At 39.7% G+C, this 20616-nt stretch overlaps 1 protein-coding gene across 2 annotated transcripts in view; it reads left to right on the top strand.

Annotated features, from left to right (window-relative positions):
• LOC150084630 (lysosomal-trafficking regulator-like) overlaps nt 1-20616 on the top strand; it is an 813382-nt gene that overhangs the window by 101151 nt on the left and 691615 nt on the right. For both annotated transcript variants that reach the window (XM_090375369.1, XM_090375368.1), the window contains exon 4: nt 1685-1756. In XM_090375369.1, coding sequence (XP_090231495.1) covers nt 1685-1756 — 72 coding nt within the window. The remainder of the gene's footprint in view (nt 1-1684; nt 1757-20616) is intronic.

Raw genomic sequence — 20616 nt, 5'->3', positions numbered from 1 at the left:
CAAGACCCACTTACATCCTGGAGTCACAGAATCTGCTGCCAGATCATCAGACGTCCTTAGATGTGCTCAACAAAGCCGAATCTCACATCTGCAATGCCTTTGTCAAGAAATATCTAGTCATGGTCAACTTAGACCTTGAAAAGGCATTTAAAACTACTTGGCATCGTGGTATTCTTATGGATAATTACTCTCTGGGACTTAGTGTCTCTTTGCCTGAAATATCAAAAATTCCTGCAATTGTGTTCTTTTCAGGTTCGATATAAAAACATACTCTCTGCTTCTCGCATTCAGGAAGAAGGAGTCCTGCAGGCATCGATGCTTAGGCCAACACTATTTGCAGTCCAAGTTAGCAGCATGACAAGATGATGTCTCAAGGCAGCAATACCATTGAATGGCAGCCCCAACTTGCCATAAACAAAATAGAATCCTGGACTTAGCAGAACGGTTGTCATCTATCAGAAAAGAAATGTACTGCCACTCACTTTTGCAAGTGACAGGTTCTCCATCCTGATCTTGACTTGCAAATAAATAATACTCCAATCCCACTTGTCACTACCGTTAGATTTCTTTGACTGATATTAGACATCAAGTTGAACTTCCAAGTTCACATTACTCACTTAAGAACTACATGTCTAAAGCATTTGAACATACTTCGATCTGTCTCGTCCATGTTTTGCGGAGCTGATCGGTATAGTTTAATGCATCTTTACAGAACTTTAATCCATTCATGCTTAGATTACGGTTGTCCAGTATATGACTCTGCCAGAAGCACTGCTTTACAACGTCTAAATGTGATCCAGCACAGTGCTCTGAGGACTGCTTTGGGTGCTTTCAGGACTTCTCCAATCCAAAGTCTTTATATTGAACCATATGATCCTCCATTACATTTTTGTAGGAAAACATTACTACTGCAATATGCTGCTAAGATCCAGAATCTTCCATCGCACCCCAGTTGGACAAATGAATTCTCCATAAGAACCAGAAATTTAGACCACTCTATCTTGTTTTTTGCCTTTTTCTTATAATATTCTCACTTAAAAGTAAAATAAATAACATTTCTGTCATTGCAAAATGGGAAAGAAAAATTGAAAAATGCAAAAAATATTCCATGGACAGAGATCTTTTAAAAAGTTGAATCATTTGTACATTGTATGAATATTGAAGATTTTGAATCTTTTGTTGATTGGTTTCAGAAACATATGACTCATCATGGGCTGTCTTCAAAAAAAGCATGTGGTGGAATTGCAGCCAAAGTTTATATTGATTTTGTGCCCTGCTAATTTCTTACTCATTGCAAAGGGTTCCATTATTCAAAAAGGTGGAAAAAGATGCAAGTGAATACTTTAATCTTCTTTCTCCCTTAGGATATTTTCTGGACAAAATTTAGAAATCAGAGGTTCAATGAATGTCATGAATTCTGAAATATATGTTATACTGTAATCTTTAGTGTAAACTGCCATTTTTAGCAGTGAATACCCTATAATAAAATAGTTGCTTTTTATGAAAACAGAGGCATTTTAATTCATTTTATTTCTTGTCAGTAATTATCATTTAAAACTCTTTAAATTATACATTAGTGAGCTTAATATTTGCAAGAATAGGACAACATGTATAAGCCTGAAAAATAAACAATTATGCTTAGAACTGTTAACCTCCCTCCCCTCTCTCTGTTTCCCCTCCACAGGACAAAAATGAGAAAGAAATCAGTTTATGGAAAGCAATACTCTGGTGTGTAAAAGATACCTTGAAGACTCAGGTATGTAATTTACAGCATATGTATTATTCAAAATTAATAAATAGAATGATTAATTAGATTACTTACTATTTTTATGAGCTGATGTTTTATATTAATGTCTTATGTCTTCTCTGGAATGTTGTTATTCCATTCTCTTTCAAAATTACTCTCTCCACCATTGTGACCTCTAAGAATTTAGAAACCAGTCAGGAGTGCCTCCAGTGAAAAAGCTTACAGAAGTTTTTATATACCCTATATTACCAAATGTAACCAGACACTTGCATGTTTCTGAGAACCTATTATTTATACAATACAATACATTTATACAATATTTAATTTGGAAATGGTCATGCTGCACCTAACAGGTGTAGAGCAAAAAAAAAAAAACTTCAGAGAAAAAATTTTAGTTCAAGGCTAATGGCTGAAACTTTCCCTAGCTTATGAAATCTAAACACTATTTTACTGAAGTGAAATTTTACACAAGACTAATTGCGTGAGAACACAATATCAGTTGCAGCACAACAACTCTTTCAACATTTTTTATTTTTTTTCAATCGCACTACATTCACAGGTTTCTCCTCAACCAAAAAATCCAATTTATATCTATATTATAATTATTATCAGGCCTGACGTAGCCCAGTGGTCAAGGGCGAGAGTGCATAGTACGTGTTCCTTGAGTGGACCAGGGTTCAAGCCCATGACTACTAAATACGATAAATATTTGTATTGACGATTTATTGTAAACTCTACTGACTTGGTTGTCGTGCCGGAGTGTAAACAGAATTTTTAGGCCTGACGTAGCCCAGTGGTCAGGAGCGAGAGTTCATAGCACGCGTTCCTTGAGTGGACCAGGGTTTAAGCCCGTGACTACTAAATACGATAAATATTTGTATTGACAATTTATTGTAATCTTTACTGACTTGGTTGTCATGCTGGAGTATAAACAGAAAATTTATTTTTATTTATTATTGCTCTTATATTATTTCTCACTGATTGGGGGTTCCATCTTGTGACGGGTATTGCTACCAAGTACATTGGGTGGTTGTTGTTATGTCTGGTGTTACTATTGGTCGAGGAACTCCCAAACTTCCTACAGTTGTTCAGGATTGCTACTTTCTGGAGTTCCTGGTAGGTGTTCGCTGGGAGACCTATGGTTGTTATGGGTCGGGATGGTAGTTACTTGTTGCATGTGCCACGTCTCTTTGATCTCCTGTCTTAGGTTCGTGTACTTCCTGATTTTTTCTCCATGGGTTTCCTGCAGGTTGCCAGTGTTGGGCACTGCTATGTCAATCGGATATGTAGCCTTTTCCTTCTTGTCCACAAGGGTTATGTCCAATGTGTTGTGTGAGATTGTCCTATCCATATTTTATGGCATGGTCCCAGCACAGGTTGGGATTCCCAGTACTGCCTAGGGTTCGTACTTATAGTATGGTACACTTTCTTCAATCAACTCTGATTTCTTTGCTAGCTTCTGGTGTATTATCATGGCTACCTGGTCGTGTCTAAGAGTGTACTCAGTCTGGGTGATCATCTTGCATCCCGCGGTGATGTGTTGGTTCTCTCTGAGGCCTGGTGGCATTGTCGACATGTGTCATTGAACACTCTGGGCTCCTTGGCAATGTATTTTCTATAGTTTCTGGTGTTGATTACCTGGTCTTAAATTGCAACATGAATCCTGGGAAGAGCTTCCCGTTCGTGAGCCATGCATTGGAAGAAATTTTATCTATGTAACGTTGATGGAGATCATTGTAGTGTCTGCCATGGAGTATTTTCTCTGTCCATCAAAGAAGCAGATAACTAGCTTCTTTTGTGCTTTCTGGTTGGGGGGACTCCTAGCTTAAGTTGAGTGGGGTATATTGCTTGTATAACTTGTTTATGGCCTGCTGGAGTGCTGCTGTCTGTTTCTCGAAGTAATCCTTCAAGTTAACTATCGCTGTCTTCGGTTGCTCAATGAGGTTTATCAGGCACCTTCCTCCTTCTTCCCGGGCAATTGTCAGTTTCTCCACTTCAGATTTCAGGTGGTGTTGGCGGATCTTGGTAATCATTGTCCTTGTCTTTCTCATGATATCCTCCAACTCGTTGTTAATCCAATCTGTGATCCCGATGGAGTATGTTAGCACTGGGACTGCATAGGTGTTTATAACTTTAACTGTGTTCCCTCCATTCAGCTTTGCTTTCAGCAGGCTTCTGAGTCTCTGATGGTATTTTTTGGTCAGGCAGACCTTAATTTCCTTGTGCTGTAACTGCTGAGCCTGCATCATTCCCAAGTATTTGCAGGTCTCTCCCTCTGCCATAGCTTTGATCTCTTTACCAGTCTGCAGCTGGTAGTTTTGGTTGACTAATTTTCCCTGATGAAATCCGTGAGTCTTACATTTGTCTAGACCAAATTCCATCCTAATATCATTGCTGAATTCTTCGGTGTTCTGGTGTAATTGCTGGAGGTGCTTCTCGGTTCCCGCATAGAGCTTGATGTCATCCATGTACATCAGGTGGGTGAGGGTGTACAGGTTCTTCCTTCCCTCTTTGAGATTATATCTGTACTTGTTACTGTTGAGCATGGTGGATAGCGGGTTAAGTGTTAGACAGAACCACAATGGGCTCAGTGCATCTCCCTGAAAGATTCCTCTCCTGATGGGGATTGGCCTCTTTGTGATGTTTTCGACCTTAATGGTGGTATTCCATTTTGCCATTGTTTCTCCTAGGAAGTTTGTCACTATCAGATAAACTTTGTTGATATTCAGCACCTCTGTTAGCCACCTATGAGGCATAGAGTTGAAGGCCTTGCGGTAATCAATGTAGGCTGTGTACATGTTGCAGTGCTTCTTGTAGGTCTGCTCCATAACCGCGGTTAATTGCTTCTTGCATCCTTTGCTCAGCAGCTTGCAGCCTTTCTGCTGTTCGGCCGTTATGTTCTGGCTCTCAAAGTGGTCTGATATCTTCCTAGTTATGCAGCTGGTCAGGATCTTGTACATTGTTGGGAGGTCGGTGATTGGCCTATATTTCGCTGGGTTATTATTAGCCACATAGTACAAGGAAGCCTCAGGCTTTTGCTGCACTAGCCAAAAAAAAAAAAAAATACCCTGAGAGAGAGAGAGAGAGAGAGAGAGAGAGAGAGAGAGAGAGAGAGAGTCAGAAGTAGAAGGGAATCACCATGATGAGAAGAATGATGATATCCAACTCATTACCCTGGGTGTGCCAAGCCCATACCATCCAATGTGAACCCTTGGGGCTTATGTATTTGTGTGTGCATGCTTGCATGTGCAATTTTTGATTTTTATATAATTTGCAGAAATAAATTTTAACTAAATAAATCATTAACAAATAATAAAGAAAGGAAAAATAATCAAATGAAAGAAAAAAATCAATTCTTCAGATAGGCCTCTGGGGTTGGGAAAGTTCTGACTCATAATAACTGCAGTGGAATACACCAACCATATATGACTGAAACTGTTAACATAAATTAAAATAGAATAATAATAAAATAAGACAGGATAAAATTTTGTTTTAAAAATACAATATAACATCGGTTACCCAGAAGTCTTTCTTTTTTATTAACAGTAGTACAGTAAGCACTGGTTATAGTGATCACGTTTGCAAATTGAATTTTGATTCTCAGAAACCATGGTTGAATTTCAGATTAGTTTAGCTCCAGAGTGGGTAAGAATAATATTGAATTTTGATTCTCAGAAACCATGGGTGAATTTCAGATTAGTTTAGCTCCAGATTGGGTAAGAATAATATAGGCCCGAAACTCTGCAATTTATTATTTTTCTCAATTTTTTAAGGTAAAATGTGAACAAAAAGAAAACACACAGTTCTAACATTGCAACAAAAAACGAAAATTATTGATAGAATTAGAAAAGGTGGAAATTTATAGGAAATCTCTCCAAAGAGTTTAATGTGGGGATTTCGACAATTTACGACATCAAGAAAAATTCCAATGCTATAACAAGAATTTGGGTCGATTATGGATAGTGAAGGAGAATCTAGCAGAACAAAGACAATGTGAAAAACCGGAAAATGTCGTTTAGAAAGTGCACTCACTTTATTTTTTTGTTTTCTTCAGAGCAAAGTTTACGTGAACCAGTGTCTGGCCCAATGTTGTGTAATAAAGTATCGGATTTTAATTGAAAATTAATAGGTAATGAAGATTTTAAGGCAAGCACAGGTTGGCTGAAAGACTTTAAACTGAGACACCACAGTTTACGTGAACGACATTCAAGGCAAGAAACTTTCTGCAGTCAAATCGGCAGTGGTACCAGTTCCATAAGTACCAGTCTATATCTGGGGAATTTCCCAGATATAGACTGGTACTTATGGGTTGGTTACTCGCACACTAGTAAGACATTTCTGGTGTCCTTTGAAAAGTAAGTTTGAATGTCAAGAATAATATGTTCGCAGGTGAATAATCACAAAGAAAAAATATATGTATATAGCAGTAGTAATCCCCCCCCCCAGGTTCTCACATCTGGTGAGTACGGGCTTGCTACACCCAGGGTCCTGGGCTAGATATCATTATTCTTCTCTTTCTTGGTGAAAGAGAAGGTATCAGGGTAACCCAGGATAATTTTTTTTTTTTTTTTTTGGCTGCTGCAGCATGAGCCTCAGGCTTCATTTCACCATATGGCTAACAATATTAATAAAAATATCGTCAGAATCTCAGAAGCCTGCTGAAAGCAAAGCTGAATGGAAGGAACACAGTTAAAGCCATAAACACCTATTCAACTCCAGTACTAACATATTCCTTTGGGGTCATAGATTGCGCGAAAGACAAGGACAGTGATGACCAAGAGCCGCCAACACCACCCGAAGTCAGCAGTGGTGAGACTAACAATAGCTCGGAAGGAGGGTGGACGTGGCCTGATAGATCTGATAGAGCAACAGAAAACAGGGATAGTTAACCTGAAGGATTACTTCAAGAACAACACAGCACCACTGCACCAGGCCAACAAAAAGACAGATAAGTGGTATACCCCACTCAACCTATGGGAGGATCCCCGACCACCCAGACATCACAAGATATGAATCTAGAAACATGGGAAAAGTAAACACTCCAGTGCAGACACTACAATGACCTCCATCAAGATCACATTGATAACATTGCTTTTAATGCATGGCTCACAAGTGGGACACTCTTCCCTGAGACTGAAGGATTCATGCTCGCCCTCCAAGACCAGATAATCAACACCAGGAACTATAAAAAATACATCGCCAAGGAGTCCGGTTGTTGACGATGCCACCTAGCCTTAGAAACTATCTCACACATCACCATGGGATTCAAGGTGATCACCCAGACTGAGTACACTCATAGATATGACCAGGTAGCCAGGATAATACATCAGAAGCTAGCAAGGAAATACCAGTTGATCGAAGAAAGTGTACCGTACTATAAGTACGAACCCCAGGCAGTACAAGAGACCCCAACCTACAAGCTGTACTGGGACCATGCCATAATAACAAATAGGACAATCCCGCACAACAGACCGGACATAATCCTTGTGGACAAGAAGGAAACGGCTACCTATCTGATTGACATAGTGGTACCCAACACTGGCAACTTGCAGAAAATCCATGGCGAAAAAATCAGGAAGTAAACAAATCTAAGACAGGAGATCAAAGAGATGTGGCATATGCAGCATCCCGATCATCGTGTCAACCATCAGTGTGGTGCCAAAGACCCTACATAGCACCATAGCAGCAATAGGTCTCCCAGAGAACACCTAAAAGGAACTCCAAAATGTTGCAATCCTAAACACCTGTAGGATAGTCAGAGAGTTCCTCAACCAACAGTAACACCAGACATTACAACCACCTTGTGTACTTGGTAGGTAGCAGTACCCATCATGGAGTGGAATTCCCCAATCAGAGAGAAATAATACAAGAGTAATAATAATAATACTAATAATGGCAAATGATGCAAGAAAGCAAGCTTACATAGCATCGGCCAAAAAAAAAAAACCTGCACGGTACAACCATCCATACCCTACAATAATTTGTCTAGTTCTTCATTGAATTTATTCAACCCATCCACTTCCACAACAACAGATGGAAGCCTGTGCTGGCTAAAGGAAAACTTCCACATATATGTCCTTCAACCATTCTTTCTTAGCTTTTGAAAAAAACCAGCATGCCCATCTACCATTTGGACAAGAAGCATGTTTTCTATAACTTTGCCTGTTCAAAATCAAATTTGGATTGATTAAAAATTTCTTTACAATTGTTACAACTTTCATCTAGGCAGAAAATGAATCTAGAGAATTGAGTGCAGGCCAATTATGATATGCAACATTCTTATCTTGAATAGCCTTAGTGCATTTATTGTAAAACCAAAGTTTAGATAAAGAATGTGATTTTGATCCAGATGTGACCATGCTGTGTCCAAGCTATAACTACAGTTATAGCTCGGACAGAACATGTTTTTTTTAAGGGGACGTATTGTCTGACCAATTTGATTGGATACTGCGATGTGGTCACAAAGGAACTGGATTCAGGAAATAACTTTGATATCATATATTTGGATCTTAGAAAGGCTTTTTATACTGTTGCACATGGAAGACTGCTGCAAAAATTGGAGCAGTGTGGCATTGGAGGCAAATTTCTGCTATGTATAAAGGGATGATTGACTGGGAGAAGACAGAGAGTGGTAATCGATGGACACTGCCCTTCATGGACTAAGGTTATTAGTGGAGTCCCCTATGGTTCAGTGTTGGATCCATTGTTGTTTTCTGTATTCATTAATGATATTGATGGTATATCAGGCTTAATGTCCAAGTTTGCAGATGATACGAAGGTCGGCAGGATTGTTAATGACACTAATTACAGTACGCTGCTGCAACAGGAGGATCTAGAAAAGTTGAGCAGATGGGCTGAGAGGTGGCAAATGAAGTTTAACATTTACAAATGTAAAATACTACATATGGAAAGCAGTAATCTCAGAGTAATGTATCAACTCTGTGATACCACACTGACAGTGGTAGAGAATGAAAAGGACCTGGGGGTAATTGTGCAGGCAGATATGAAGTTTTTTGAGTAGTGCAGACAGTCTGCAAGAGTAGCTCATGGTGTCTTGTCAATGATATACTGGAATTTTTATAGCAGGGATAAGGAGGTGATTATCCCCTTGTATAAGGCAATGGTCAGGGCACACCTTGAGTACTGTATACAGGTGTGGAGGCCTCATTTTAAGAAGGATGTAGAGCTGTTGGAACGAGTACAGAGGGCAACAAGATTAGTGAATGGAACAAAGGGTTGCTCTTATGAAGAAAGGCTTAAGTTTTGCAAATTACAGTGTCTGGAGACTAGGCACCTGCGAGGTGATCTGATTGAGTTGTATAAAGCCTTGAATGGTTTGAGCATGCTCAATGCTGAGAGATACTTCCTCTTGCTTAGAATAATCGCTTGAGTGGGCATAAATTCAGATTGAGGAAAGATGGTTGTAGGATTGATGTGTGGAAGTTTGCCTTTACCCAGCGGGTAGTTGATTGCTGGAACAAACTACCATCTGTCGTTGTAGAAGTTCATAGCTTAAATAGATTCAAGGCAGAACTGGACAAACTTTTTTAGCGAGTGGATGGGTGAAATAAGGTTTTTTTTGTTTTTTTTTTTGGCTGCTGCTATATAAGCTTGCTTTCTTGCATCATGTGCCTTTGCTAATGTTATTCTGATAGGTTGATTGAACAAGCTGTGCACGGTCATTAGTAATTACAAAATTCCCAGGGGCTCACATCTGGTGAGTATGGGCTTGGCACACCCAGGGTCCTGAGCTGGATATCATCATTCTTCTGTTTCTTGGTGATTCCCTTCCCTTCGGAGGGCGCTGACTCTCTTTAAAAATTACAGCTATGAATTACAGGCTCTGAAAAAGCGATGTGTTTGCCATTTTATTTACCTAATTGTTATTTTATGTTGAACTTAATAAGTAGCTATATAGTTCTAGATATGCTGGTTATTTTTATTTTTAATTTAGATAAGAGTTTTTGTAGATTACTACTTAATATACGTAAAACTGTTGTTTCGTTCGAATCTTGCAGCCATTGTTTTTGTATAGGGTGGTAGGGAATTCAAATTTTTAATTGTGGTAAACAGGTAGCTCTAACGTAAAATTATATAGCATAATTCGCATCCCTGCATTTAGTATTCTATTAGATAGTGTAGTACTGACAATTAGTTAACTAAATTTATGTTATTAATTTAAAATATCATGCCCCAGACCAGAGCTGAAAAGCAACGGGCACAAAGTGGCAGGAGTGCTGTGACTCGTGGTAGAACTGAGGAGGGGGGGTGATTCTCAAATGCATCACAGCCTTAAAAAATGTGCAACTTGTGAAATGTTTGCCGAACTCTCTGGAACGGAATATGATCTAGCCAAGTAGGATGTCTTTGTGTGTGCCAGGTGTAGCGAGTGTCTAGAAATTAGGCATCAGCTCAGCGTTCTGATGGGTATCTATGAGAGCTTGAGGTGTAGGGTAAACGCCCTCGGAGAAATTAATGAGGGGCCTGTTAAGCTCTCATCTGGCCAACTCAACGCGAGAGCTTACTCCTGGGCATCAGGCAACACAGTGGAAACCTCCAAGGCAGAATGCACTGGTCCTACAGTAGTTAGTTATCATTGGTGACTCTATTGTCAGGGAGACGGGGAATATATTGTGTAAAAAGGATAGATGGAATAGGACCAGGGTTTGTCTTCCAGGGCAAAACTTGATGACATTGTAAAGCATATATCATCTTTTAAATGACATATGCTTTACATCTTTTACATGTTGGCACCAATGACACTAAGAGTAGGAGATCTGCAGATTTACTTAACAAGTACAGGTCAATATTGCAAAACATTTGTGAATTAGGGTTAAATTTGAAAGTGTCTGCAATTCTGCCCAGACACGATAGGAGGGAGTACATGGTTAGAGCCTTGTCAATCAATTCGGCCCTGGAGGAAATGTGCAAAGCTCAATGGGTAAAATTTTTTTTCAGCCTGGTCTGTGCTTGTTAACATGAGAGACTGCTTCTACAGGAATGGGATACACTTAAATAGAAAGGGTGCAAAAATATTTGCTGATGCTATCGAGGCAGTGTTAGGTGGGTCGGAAAACTGCTAACTTGGGGTGATTCACAGACTAAAAGGTTAAAAGAAGCTTCAAGCAGAGGTGACGGTGATTCTTGCACTACTTCTATTAGAATAAGCAGCTGCATGGAGTGAGGAGTGTTGGGGGTTTCAGTGACTGATGGCAGTCATCATGAAACAAGTGGGTATGTGGGATGTGTTAGGGTTACTACTAATAAGAATAGGTACATGTATACTTGCATGTATACCAATGTTAGAAGTATAGTAAATAAATTTGATGAATTTGAAGTGTTGGTCAAGACATCAAAGGCAAATAATGTTGTGATAGCAGAGACGTGGTGTCACTCAGATATAAGGAATGCAGAACTGGAATTTTGGGGAGTACAATGTGTACAGAAAGGATAGACAGCATAGGAAGGGAGGGGGTGTTATGCTGTTAATTAAGAAAACCATAAAATCAAAAGAAATGCATCCAGTTGATATAGATGAACAGTGCACCATTGAGTCAATTTGGTGTGATATAAGCACTGTAAAAGCAAAAATAAGAGTAGGAGTGTGTTATGGGCCTAATAACTCGAATGAGTACAATGAACAATTGTACAGAGAAATAGAGTGGGCTAGTAAATCAGAATGTCTTATAATGGGGAATTTCCCAGATATAGACTGGTACTTATGGGTTGGTTACTCGCACAGTAGTAAGACATTTCTGGATTTATTGGATGATTGTTTTCTGCAGCAGAATGTTCGAGAGGCAACAAGAGAGGGTAATACTCTTGATCTGGTTATCAGCAGTGATCATTTGGGTAATTAAAATTTGTAGATAAAGGAACCATTAGGTGGCAGTGATCCAATTTGTGCAGCAGTCTTCCATGTGTAACAGTATCAAAAGCCTTTCTAAGATCCAAGTATATAATATCAAAGTTATTCCCTGCATCCAGCTCTTTTGTAACTGCATCATAGTAGCCAATCAAATTGGTCAGGCAAGATCTCCCCTTAACAAAACCATGCTCTGTCTGAGCTATAACTGTTGTTGTTGTTGTTGTTTGGTTTTTAGGAGCATTAGCAACTAAGGCCATATTGCTCCGGGATATGCGGTGGTCATTCCCTGACCTTTCCGCATTCTCCGTATTTGGTGGTGACGGGCTCGAACCCCGGTCTAATCAAGAAGCGTGTGCTACGCACTGCTGCTCCTTCCCACCTGGCTACGGAGGCGCCTGAGCTATAACTGAAGTCTTGTCTAGATGATCCTGCAGTGCTTCTTTAACTAATGCCTCCATTAATTTTCCTGGAACAGAAGTTAAACTCACAGGTCTATAATTACTTGTGTCAGCCTTTGATCCTCCTTTGTGAATTGAGGACACATTTGCACATCTCCAGTCTATGGGTACCTCCTCTGAGTCCAAGGAAGCTCTCATAATTATGGCTAAGGGTTTGCTTACTTCCTTTGCTACCTCCTTTAATATAACTGGATAGAACCCATCCACCCCAGGTCCCTTTTGTGTGTTTTTATCTTCAACAACTTCTTTCCCACTTTACTCTCAGTTATTACAAGATTATCTAGCTTATTGCCAGAGTCAAATACACCTCTGGCATTCCCCCTCACTGAATAACTCCTCATGTGTGAATGTTGATGCAAAATATTCATTTAGTTTGTTAGCTACCTGAGGAGGATCATCAAAAGTTGAACCTTCGATATCAAGTGGACCAATCTGATTCATCCCCTTCCTTCCAAGTTTACATAAGTAAAGAACTCTTTGCTGTTTTTCTTTGCATCCTTTGCCAAAGATTTCTCATAATCTGCCTTTGCCTGCCTAACATCCTTTGTGACTTGGTTACAGACCAGCTTATATCTATCATAGGCTTCTTTGTCACGTGTTAATTTATATGTATCCCATGCATTTTTCTTCTCTGCCATGTGTCTCATTAGTTCATATTTTTTTTTTTTTTTTTTTTTATGAGAACCCCAAACACAAGAGGTATTAGAACCTATAGTACTTAGTACCGTGCTTGGGTTGGAGGTTGAGAAGACGAAAGAAGATATTTGTTGATATTGGACTTGAACTTCTGTAGATCCTAATTTTCAGGAAATACGTATGAAGGAAGGTTGTTCCAGAAAACGGCAGTTGAATGAATAAATGAGGAAGATGAAAAGTTGGTTCTGTGGGTTTGAAGTTGAACAGTAAATGGATGTTGGCTGGTGGCGGCATGTGTTCGGACTGTTTTGAAAGAGAGAGCGGGAATTATAGAACCCAATTCAGAAGAACAGTGCCCATGGAAGTATCTGTAGAAGAGGCATGCAGCAGAAACAGTGCATCTATGAGAAAGTGAGTGGAGAGACTCTGTTAGAGATGAATCATTAATTAACCTAACTGCCCTCTTCTGAATGGAATCAAGAAGCCTGAGAGAGTTTTTGGGGGCACCACCCCAGATGTGGGAACAATATTCCATGGCAGGGCGGATTTGCGATTTATACAGAGTGAGCAGCTGTTTGGAAGAAAAGTAATGCCGAGAGCGAAAGAGAAAACCAAGTTTTTTAGATGCAGAGGAAGCAATATTTGTAATGTGCTTGTGCCAAGAGAGATTAGAAGTCAGGGTAATCCCCAAAAGAGATATATCATTTTGCCTAGAAATCGGAGTGTCACCAAAGATAAGCATAGGAGCAGAAGAATCCTTTTTGCGAGATATAAGACAAGACTAAGTTTTAGAAGGGTTGAAATCAACTAAGTTGTCTTTGCCCCACTGGAGAATTACCCGAAGATCGGCATTTCAGGAATTGGCAGCAGATTTTCGAGAACTTGAAGCTGATTGAGCTGGACAAGGTTTCTCAAAATGGAAAGTTGAATGCAATGTGCTATCATCGGCAAAACTATGGATAGGATTTCCAGTCAATGGAAGAAGGTCATTGATATTCAAGAGGAAAAGAGTGGGGAAAAGAACTGAACCTTGGGGGACACCGGCATTAGTGGAGAAGTTAGAAGACAGAGAGCCATCTACCACCACCCTCAGTAAGCGATCAGAGAGAAAACTGGATAACCAATTACTAAAAACAGTTGGCAAACCATAAGATGGAAGCTTGTTTAGAAGACCTTTATGCCAAACACGATCAAAAGCCTTTGAGATGTCAAGAGCAACTACTTGTGTTTCACCGAACCTTTCCATTGAATTAGTCCATAAATGTGTAACATAAGCCAGAATATCACCAGTCGATCGACACTGACGGAATCCATACTGGCGATCATTGATCAGACGGAAGGTTTCTAGGTAGTTTAAGAGTTGGCGGTTAATGGATTTCTCCATTACTTTAGAAAGAGTAGAAGTCATTGCAATGGGACGATAATTGGATGGGAGGGATTTGTCACCCTTTTTAGGAACTGTCTGGATATGAGCAAATTTCCAAGCAGAAGGAAAAACACCTTTGGAATAAGAAAGTGAAAAAAAGGCGGCAAAGAATAGGAGTAAGTTCAGGAGCACAGATTTTGAGAACAAGTGGAGAAATACCATCAGGACCTGGAGCTTTCTTAGCATCAAGATTCATCAAAATCCTTCTGATATCCTTTTGACGGAAGACCACAGGAGGCATTGAATGGAGCGTGTTAGGAATGGTGGGAGGTGTTTTACCAAGATCATTAATACATGAGCTGGAAGAAAAATGGGATGCTAGCAGGTCAGCTTTATCCTTGGCTTAAGTGACAACAGAACCATCTGGTTTGGACAGAGGTGGGAGCAGAGATGGGCAAAAGTTGCGGCCAATAGCTTTGGCAAGAGACCAGAATGCTCGGCTACCATTAGGGCAAAGAGCAAGTTTTCTACTCTTAGCCTGTTCAAACTCTAGTTTGGACTGATTAATAACTGCTTTACAATTGTTGCGAGCTTTGGTGTAGGCAGAAAATGAAACTGAAGAATTAGAAACAAGCCAATTACGATATGCAACATTCTTCTCTTGGACAGCCTTAGCACATTTATTGGAAAACCAAGGTTTAGATAAAGGACGACATTTTAAAGTGGAGTGTGGGATAAAGGATTCCATTCCTGCAAGAATAATTTCACTGACTCGATCTGAGCAAACGTTGACAACCGAAGTTTTGAAACAGTAATCAGACCAAGGAAAAGAAGAAAAGAAGTCTCGCAGGTCATCCCATTTTGCATTCTTGTAATGCCAAACAATACGAGGTTGGGAATAGCCATGAGATAAAGGTTCCATTGGAGAAGAGGCAATCACCAAGTTGTGATCTGAAGTGCCTAAAGGACCTCTCACTTCAACCTTGTACTTAGAAGGGTTGTTTGTGAGAAAAAGATCAAGCGTATTGGCTGTATGATTAGGATTGTCCGGTATTCTTGTAGGTAAATGAACAATCTGTGCTAGGTCATTCGTAATTGCAAAAGCTTCAGCATCTTGACCTGCTGGGTCGGTGTGACTAGAAAATGGAAGCCAGCTGGAGTTGTGAACGTTAAAATCACCAAGGAAAATTACCTCACTGTTAGGAAAGTTGGACTGGAGAAAGTCAAGTTGCAAAGAGAGGAAGTCAAAGAGCTCCAAGTGATTAGTGGAGTTGGGAGAACGGTAGAGACAACAGATGAATTTTACACAATGAGGTAGAGAGATTTTAAGCCAGAGAAGATCAAAGAGAGGAGATTCCAAATTGCCAAGTCTCTGACAGGGAATATCAGAACGGACATATGCACAAGTACCACCTTTGAGGCGAAAGGAATCATACAGCAAATAATTTGGACATCTGAGATGAGCAGTAGTTGAATCAACTGATAACTGAGATTCAGTCAGAAAAAGTACATGGGGTTTGGAAGACTGCAAGTGGAAATGGACATCGTTGAGATTGGAATTGAGACCACGTATATTTGTGAAATGAATTAGGAAGTCCTTGGGAGGTTTAGATCTTTTCGCTGATAAGCTTGCTCTATTATTTTGACAATTCATGGTGTATTCAATAGTAAGAAAAAGTGGGTGGGACATGCTGTATGAAGTAATGAAATTTTTGGATATGGCGTATATGTGGTAAGAATATGCCCAGATCCTTGACATAACGTGGCCTCGACAATGCTCCCCGCATACACACTACTCGGACTCCCTCCAGTCACTATCTGGCAGAGTAGAGGTAGCAAGATTATACACTAGCTGATCCGGAAGCCTCCTAGAGAGTTACTAATAGGTTTGGTCCGGTGTACTATCTAGCGGCCGGCCTGCGAACACCGTTTTAGAGCTGTACCCTCGAAATGTAAGGAATATTGGATCTCGCCACAACATTCATCATAACCTCAAAAATCATCAATCATACTGCATGATGGAAGAGATAGGGAAGGGTTGGCCGGAACTTAGCTCTAGAGACTAAACATGGGTTCCAGCACTTCGAAGCCTCCAATAAGCAAAGTGGTGGTATTTCACCGGTTGATATGACCTCCATTTAGGCCAAAATCTTGAACAATATTTCTTAGTTGGTATCTGTACTTGTTAAGTAATTCTACCGGTGTCCTACTCTTAATATCATTAGTGCCAACATTTACAACTATATCACCTTTTGTGCCCTTAAAAGATGATATCCACTCTACAACGTCATCAACCTTTGCCTCTTGCAGACATACCCTGGTCCTGTTCCACCTATTCTTTTTCAAAGCATGTTCCCCGTTTCCGTGACAATAGAGTCACCTGCTACTAGTTCCTGTGGGACCAGTGCATTCTATCTTTGGCAAAGGATGCTAATAAAAACAGCAAGGATTTCTTTACTTATATAAACTATAAGTGGAAGGGGATGAATCTGATTGGTCCACTTGATATGGATGGTTCAACTGTTGATAATCCTGCTCAGATAGCAAATAAACTGAATGAGTATTTTGCATCTTCATTCACACATGAGGATTTATTAAGGTTTGATAATGCCACAAGTTTATCAAATTGTAAGAGGGTACTTAATGATTTTGTAATAACTGAGAACAAAGTGGAGGAGAAATTGTTAAAATTAAAAATAAGAAAGGCACCTGGGGTGGATGGGATCTATCCAGTTATATTAAAGAAGGTGGCAAAGGAACTAAGCGAACCCTTAGCCATAAGAATGAGAGCATCTGTGGACTCAGGGGACATCCCCACGGACTGGAGATGTGCAAATGTGTCCCCAATTCAGAAAGGGGGATCGAAAGGTGACACGAGTAATTACAGACCAGTTAATTTAACTTCTTTTCCAGGTAAAATAATGGAGTCACTGGTTAAAGATGCATTGCAGGATCATCTAGACAAGACTGCAGCAATAATTCAGACACAGCATGGATTTGTTAAGGGAAATTCTTGTCTGATAAATTCAATTGGTTATTATGATGTGGTTACAAAGGAACTGGATGCAAAAAATAATTTTGATGTCATATACTTGAATTTCAGGAAAACTTTTGACACTGTTGCACATGGATGATTACTGTACAAATTGGAGCAGAATGGTATTAAGGGTAAGTATTAAGGGTACAATGAATAAAAGGATGGTTGAGTGGGACAAAGCAGAGGGTGGTAATCAATGGGTGCGGCTCTTCGTGGACTAATGTTATTAGTGGAGTGCCACAGGGTTTGGTGTTGGGTCCACTGTTGTTTTGTGTATTTATCAATGATATTGATGAAGGTATATCAGGCTTAGTATCGAAGTTTGCAGATGATATAAAGGTTGGCAGGGTTGTTAATGCCAGTAATGGCAGTATGTTACTGCAACAGGATCTAGAAAATTTGGGCAGATGGGCTTGGAAGTGGCAACTGAAATTTAACATTGAAAAATGCAAAGTACTGCATATGGGTAGGAGTAACCCTAGAGAAACATACCAACTGTGTTGTACTACACTTAAGGAGGTAGAAAATGAAAAAGACCTGGGAGTAGCTATGCAGTCAGATATGAAGTTTTCTGAGCAATGCAGATAGGTTGCCAGGGCAGGTCATGTGGTGTTGTCAATGATATACAGGAATTTTTTTTGCCGGGAAAATGAGGTGATTGTCCCTCTGTATAAGGCAATGGTCAGGCCATGCCTTGAGTACTGCATGGCGGTCTGGAGGCCTCACTTTAGGAAGGATGTCGATTTGCTTGTACAGAGAAGGGCAACAAGATTGGTGAGGGGAATGAAGGGATCCTCTTACCAAGAGAGGCTTAAGTTCTGTAAATTGCAGCAGCTGGAGACCAGGTACCTGTGAGGTGATCTAATTGAGGTGTATACAGCCTTGAATGGGTTGAGCATGCTGAATTCTGATTCGATTCTTCCACTTGTTCAGATTACGAACCTAAGGGGGCATAAATTGAAATTGAGGAAAAACAGATGTAGAGTAGATGTGCAGAAAATTGCCTTTAGCCAGCAGGTGGTTAATTGCTGAAACAGACTTCCATCTGTCATTGTGGAAGTTGATAGGTTAAATAAATTTAAGGAGGAACTGTACAAATATTTAGAGGGGATTGTTTTGTAATTTTTTTTTTTTGGCTGATGCTGCATAAGCTCATACGCTTGCTTTCTTGCATCACATACCACTACTACTACTGCTATTAATTCTCTCTCTCTCTCTGAAATTTTTTTTTTTTTTTTTTTTTTTTTTTTTGCTGTTGCAGCATAAGTCTCAGGCTTCTTTGCACTATATGGCTAGTGATAATAATAAAGTATCAGCATCTCAATCAGCTTAGTCCAGGTGACTAGAAAACAGAAGCCACCTGGAGTTGTGAACATTAAATAACCTTAAAATCACCAAAGAAAATTGTGCCATTGTTAGGAATGGAGAAATTCAAGTTTCAAAGCATTCCAAGTGATTAGTTGAGTTGGGAGAACAATAGGGGCAACAGAGGAATTTGTCGGATAGTCAGACAGGGTAGACAGATTTTAAGCCAGAAAATATTGAAAAGAAGAGATTCCAAATTACTGAGTTGCTGACATGGAACATCAAAGCAGACATATGCAGAAGTGTACATTTTGAAATAAAAAGATTCATATCGGAAATAATTAGGACAATGAAGATGAGAAGTGGTTGAATCAACCTATAATTGGGATTCTGTCCAAAAAAGTATGTGGAGTTGGCAGGCTGTAACGGGTAATGTACATCATTTTGATTGGAATTGAGACCATGTATATTTGTGAAATGAGCAAGGAAGTGTCAGATAGGTTTAGATCTTTTCCCAGATAAGTTTGTTCTATTAGTTTGACTATTCATGATGTATTCAATAGTAATGAAAGGTAGGGAGGACATGATATATGAAGTTATGAAGTTTTTGGATATAGCATACACAAGACAAGGATATACTCAGCTTCTTTACATAATGTGTCCCCATTCAAACTAGTGAACTTCCTTAATCACTATCTGGCAGAGTAGCAGCCGCGAGATTACACACTAGCTGATTCGGAAGCCTCCTAGGGAGTTACCAATAGGTTCAATTCGGTGGATTACCTAGCAGCCAGCCTGCAAACAATTTTTTTTAGCACTGTACCCTTGAGATATAAGGAAGATTGGATCTTGCCATGTTGTTATTATTAGTAGTAGTACTAGTGGTATATGATGCAAGAAAGCAAGCTTATAAAGCGTCAGCCAAAAAAAAAAAAAAAAAATCCCACATTACTTGTCCATCCCATCCAATAATTTGTCTAGTTCTTCCTTGAATTTATACAAATTACTGACTTCACAACAACAGATGGAAGTTTGCTCCAACAATAAACCATTCACACTAGGTGAAGGCAAACCTCAGCATATCTATCCTTCAACTATCCTTCCTCAATTTGAATTTATGCTTCCTCATACATGTGTAGTCTGAACAGGAAGAAGAATCAATCTATTCAAAGCCTGAAACACCTCAATCAGATCACCTTGCAGGTGCCTAGTCTCCTCCAGATACTGCAATTTTCAGAACTAAAAATTTTCTTTATGAGAGCACCCTTTCACCTTTCCCCAATCTCATGGCCCTTCTCTGCACCAGGAAATCTACATACATGCTTCTTAAAATGAGCTCCCAGACCTCTATGCAGTACTCAAGATGCGGCCTAACCATTGTCACATACCATTAGCATTAATAGTGGCATATGATGCAAGAAAGCAAGGCGCCTCCATAGCCAGGTGGGCAGTGTAGCAGTGCGTAGCACACGCTTCTTGATTAGACCTGGGTTCGAGCCCGTGACCACCAAATACGAAGGATGCGGAAAGGTCAGAGAATGACCACCGCATATCCCCGGAGCAATATGGCCTTAGTTGCTAATGCCCCTAAAAACCAAATGACAAAACAACAGCAAGAAAGCAAGCATATGTATCATTATCCAAAAAAAGAAAACCTTCCCATTTCATCTATCCATTTTTACCAAAACTTTGTCCTGTTCTTGAATCTATTTAAGCTGTCAATTTCCACATTGACAAATGAAAGTTTGTTCCAGCAATCAGCCACTCACTGGCTAAAGGGAATTTCTGCACATCTATTCTGAACTGTATTTCCTAAATTTGAATCCCCTTTATCCCCCTCAAGTGCATCATCTGAGCTAGAGGAAGAATCTCATAAGCATTGAGCTTGCTCAAACCACTCAAAGCATTATACACATCAATTAGATCACCTTACAGGTGCCTAGTCTCCAGATGCTACAGTTTGAAGAACTTTGAGGTCATCTTATGAAATATTACTGTAATGCTTTGTGCAACAGAACCTGTCATGTACATTTTCAATCTACAATCTTTCAATGTATGTGCAAGTAGAAGAAAAAGAAGGGGCTACCTAATGTTTTTTACTAAATGTATTCCTGGCACAGTCAAAACAAACCTATATTCAGGCAATCTGTTAATCTCAAGCCACTCTGAAAATATGCATCTAATTGAATGAAAGCTTTA

Source organism: Mastigoproctus giganteus, chromosome 6, assembly GCF_048544385.1.
Source record: "Mastigoproctus giganteus isolate SK-2022 chromosome 6, ASM4854438v1, whole genome shotgun sequence".
Lineage (NCBI taxonomy): Eukaryota > Metazoa > Arthropoda > Arachnida > Uropygi > Thelyphonidae > Mastigoproctus > Mastigoproctus giganteus.
This window is presented reverse-complemented; position numbering and strand designations above follow the sequence as displayed.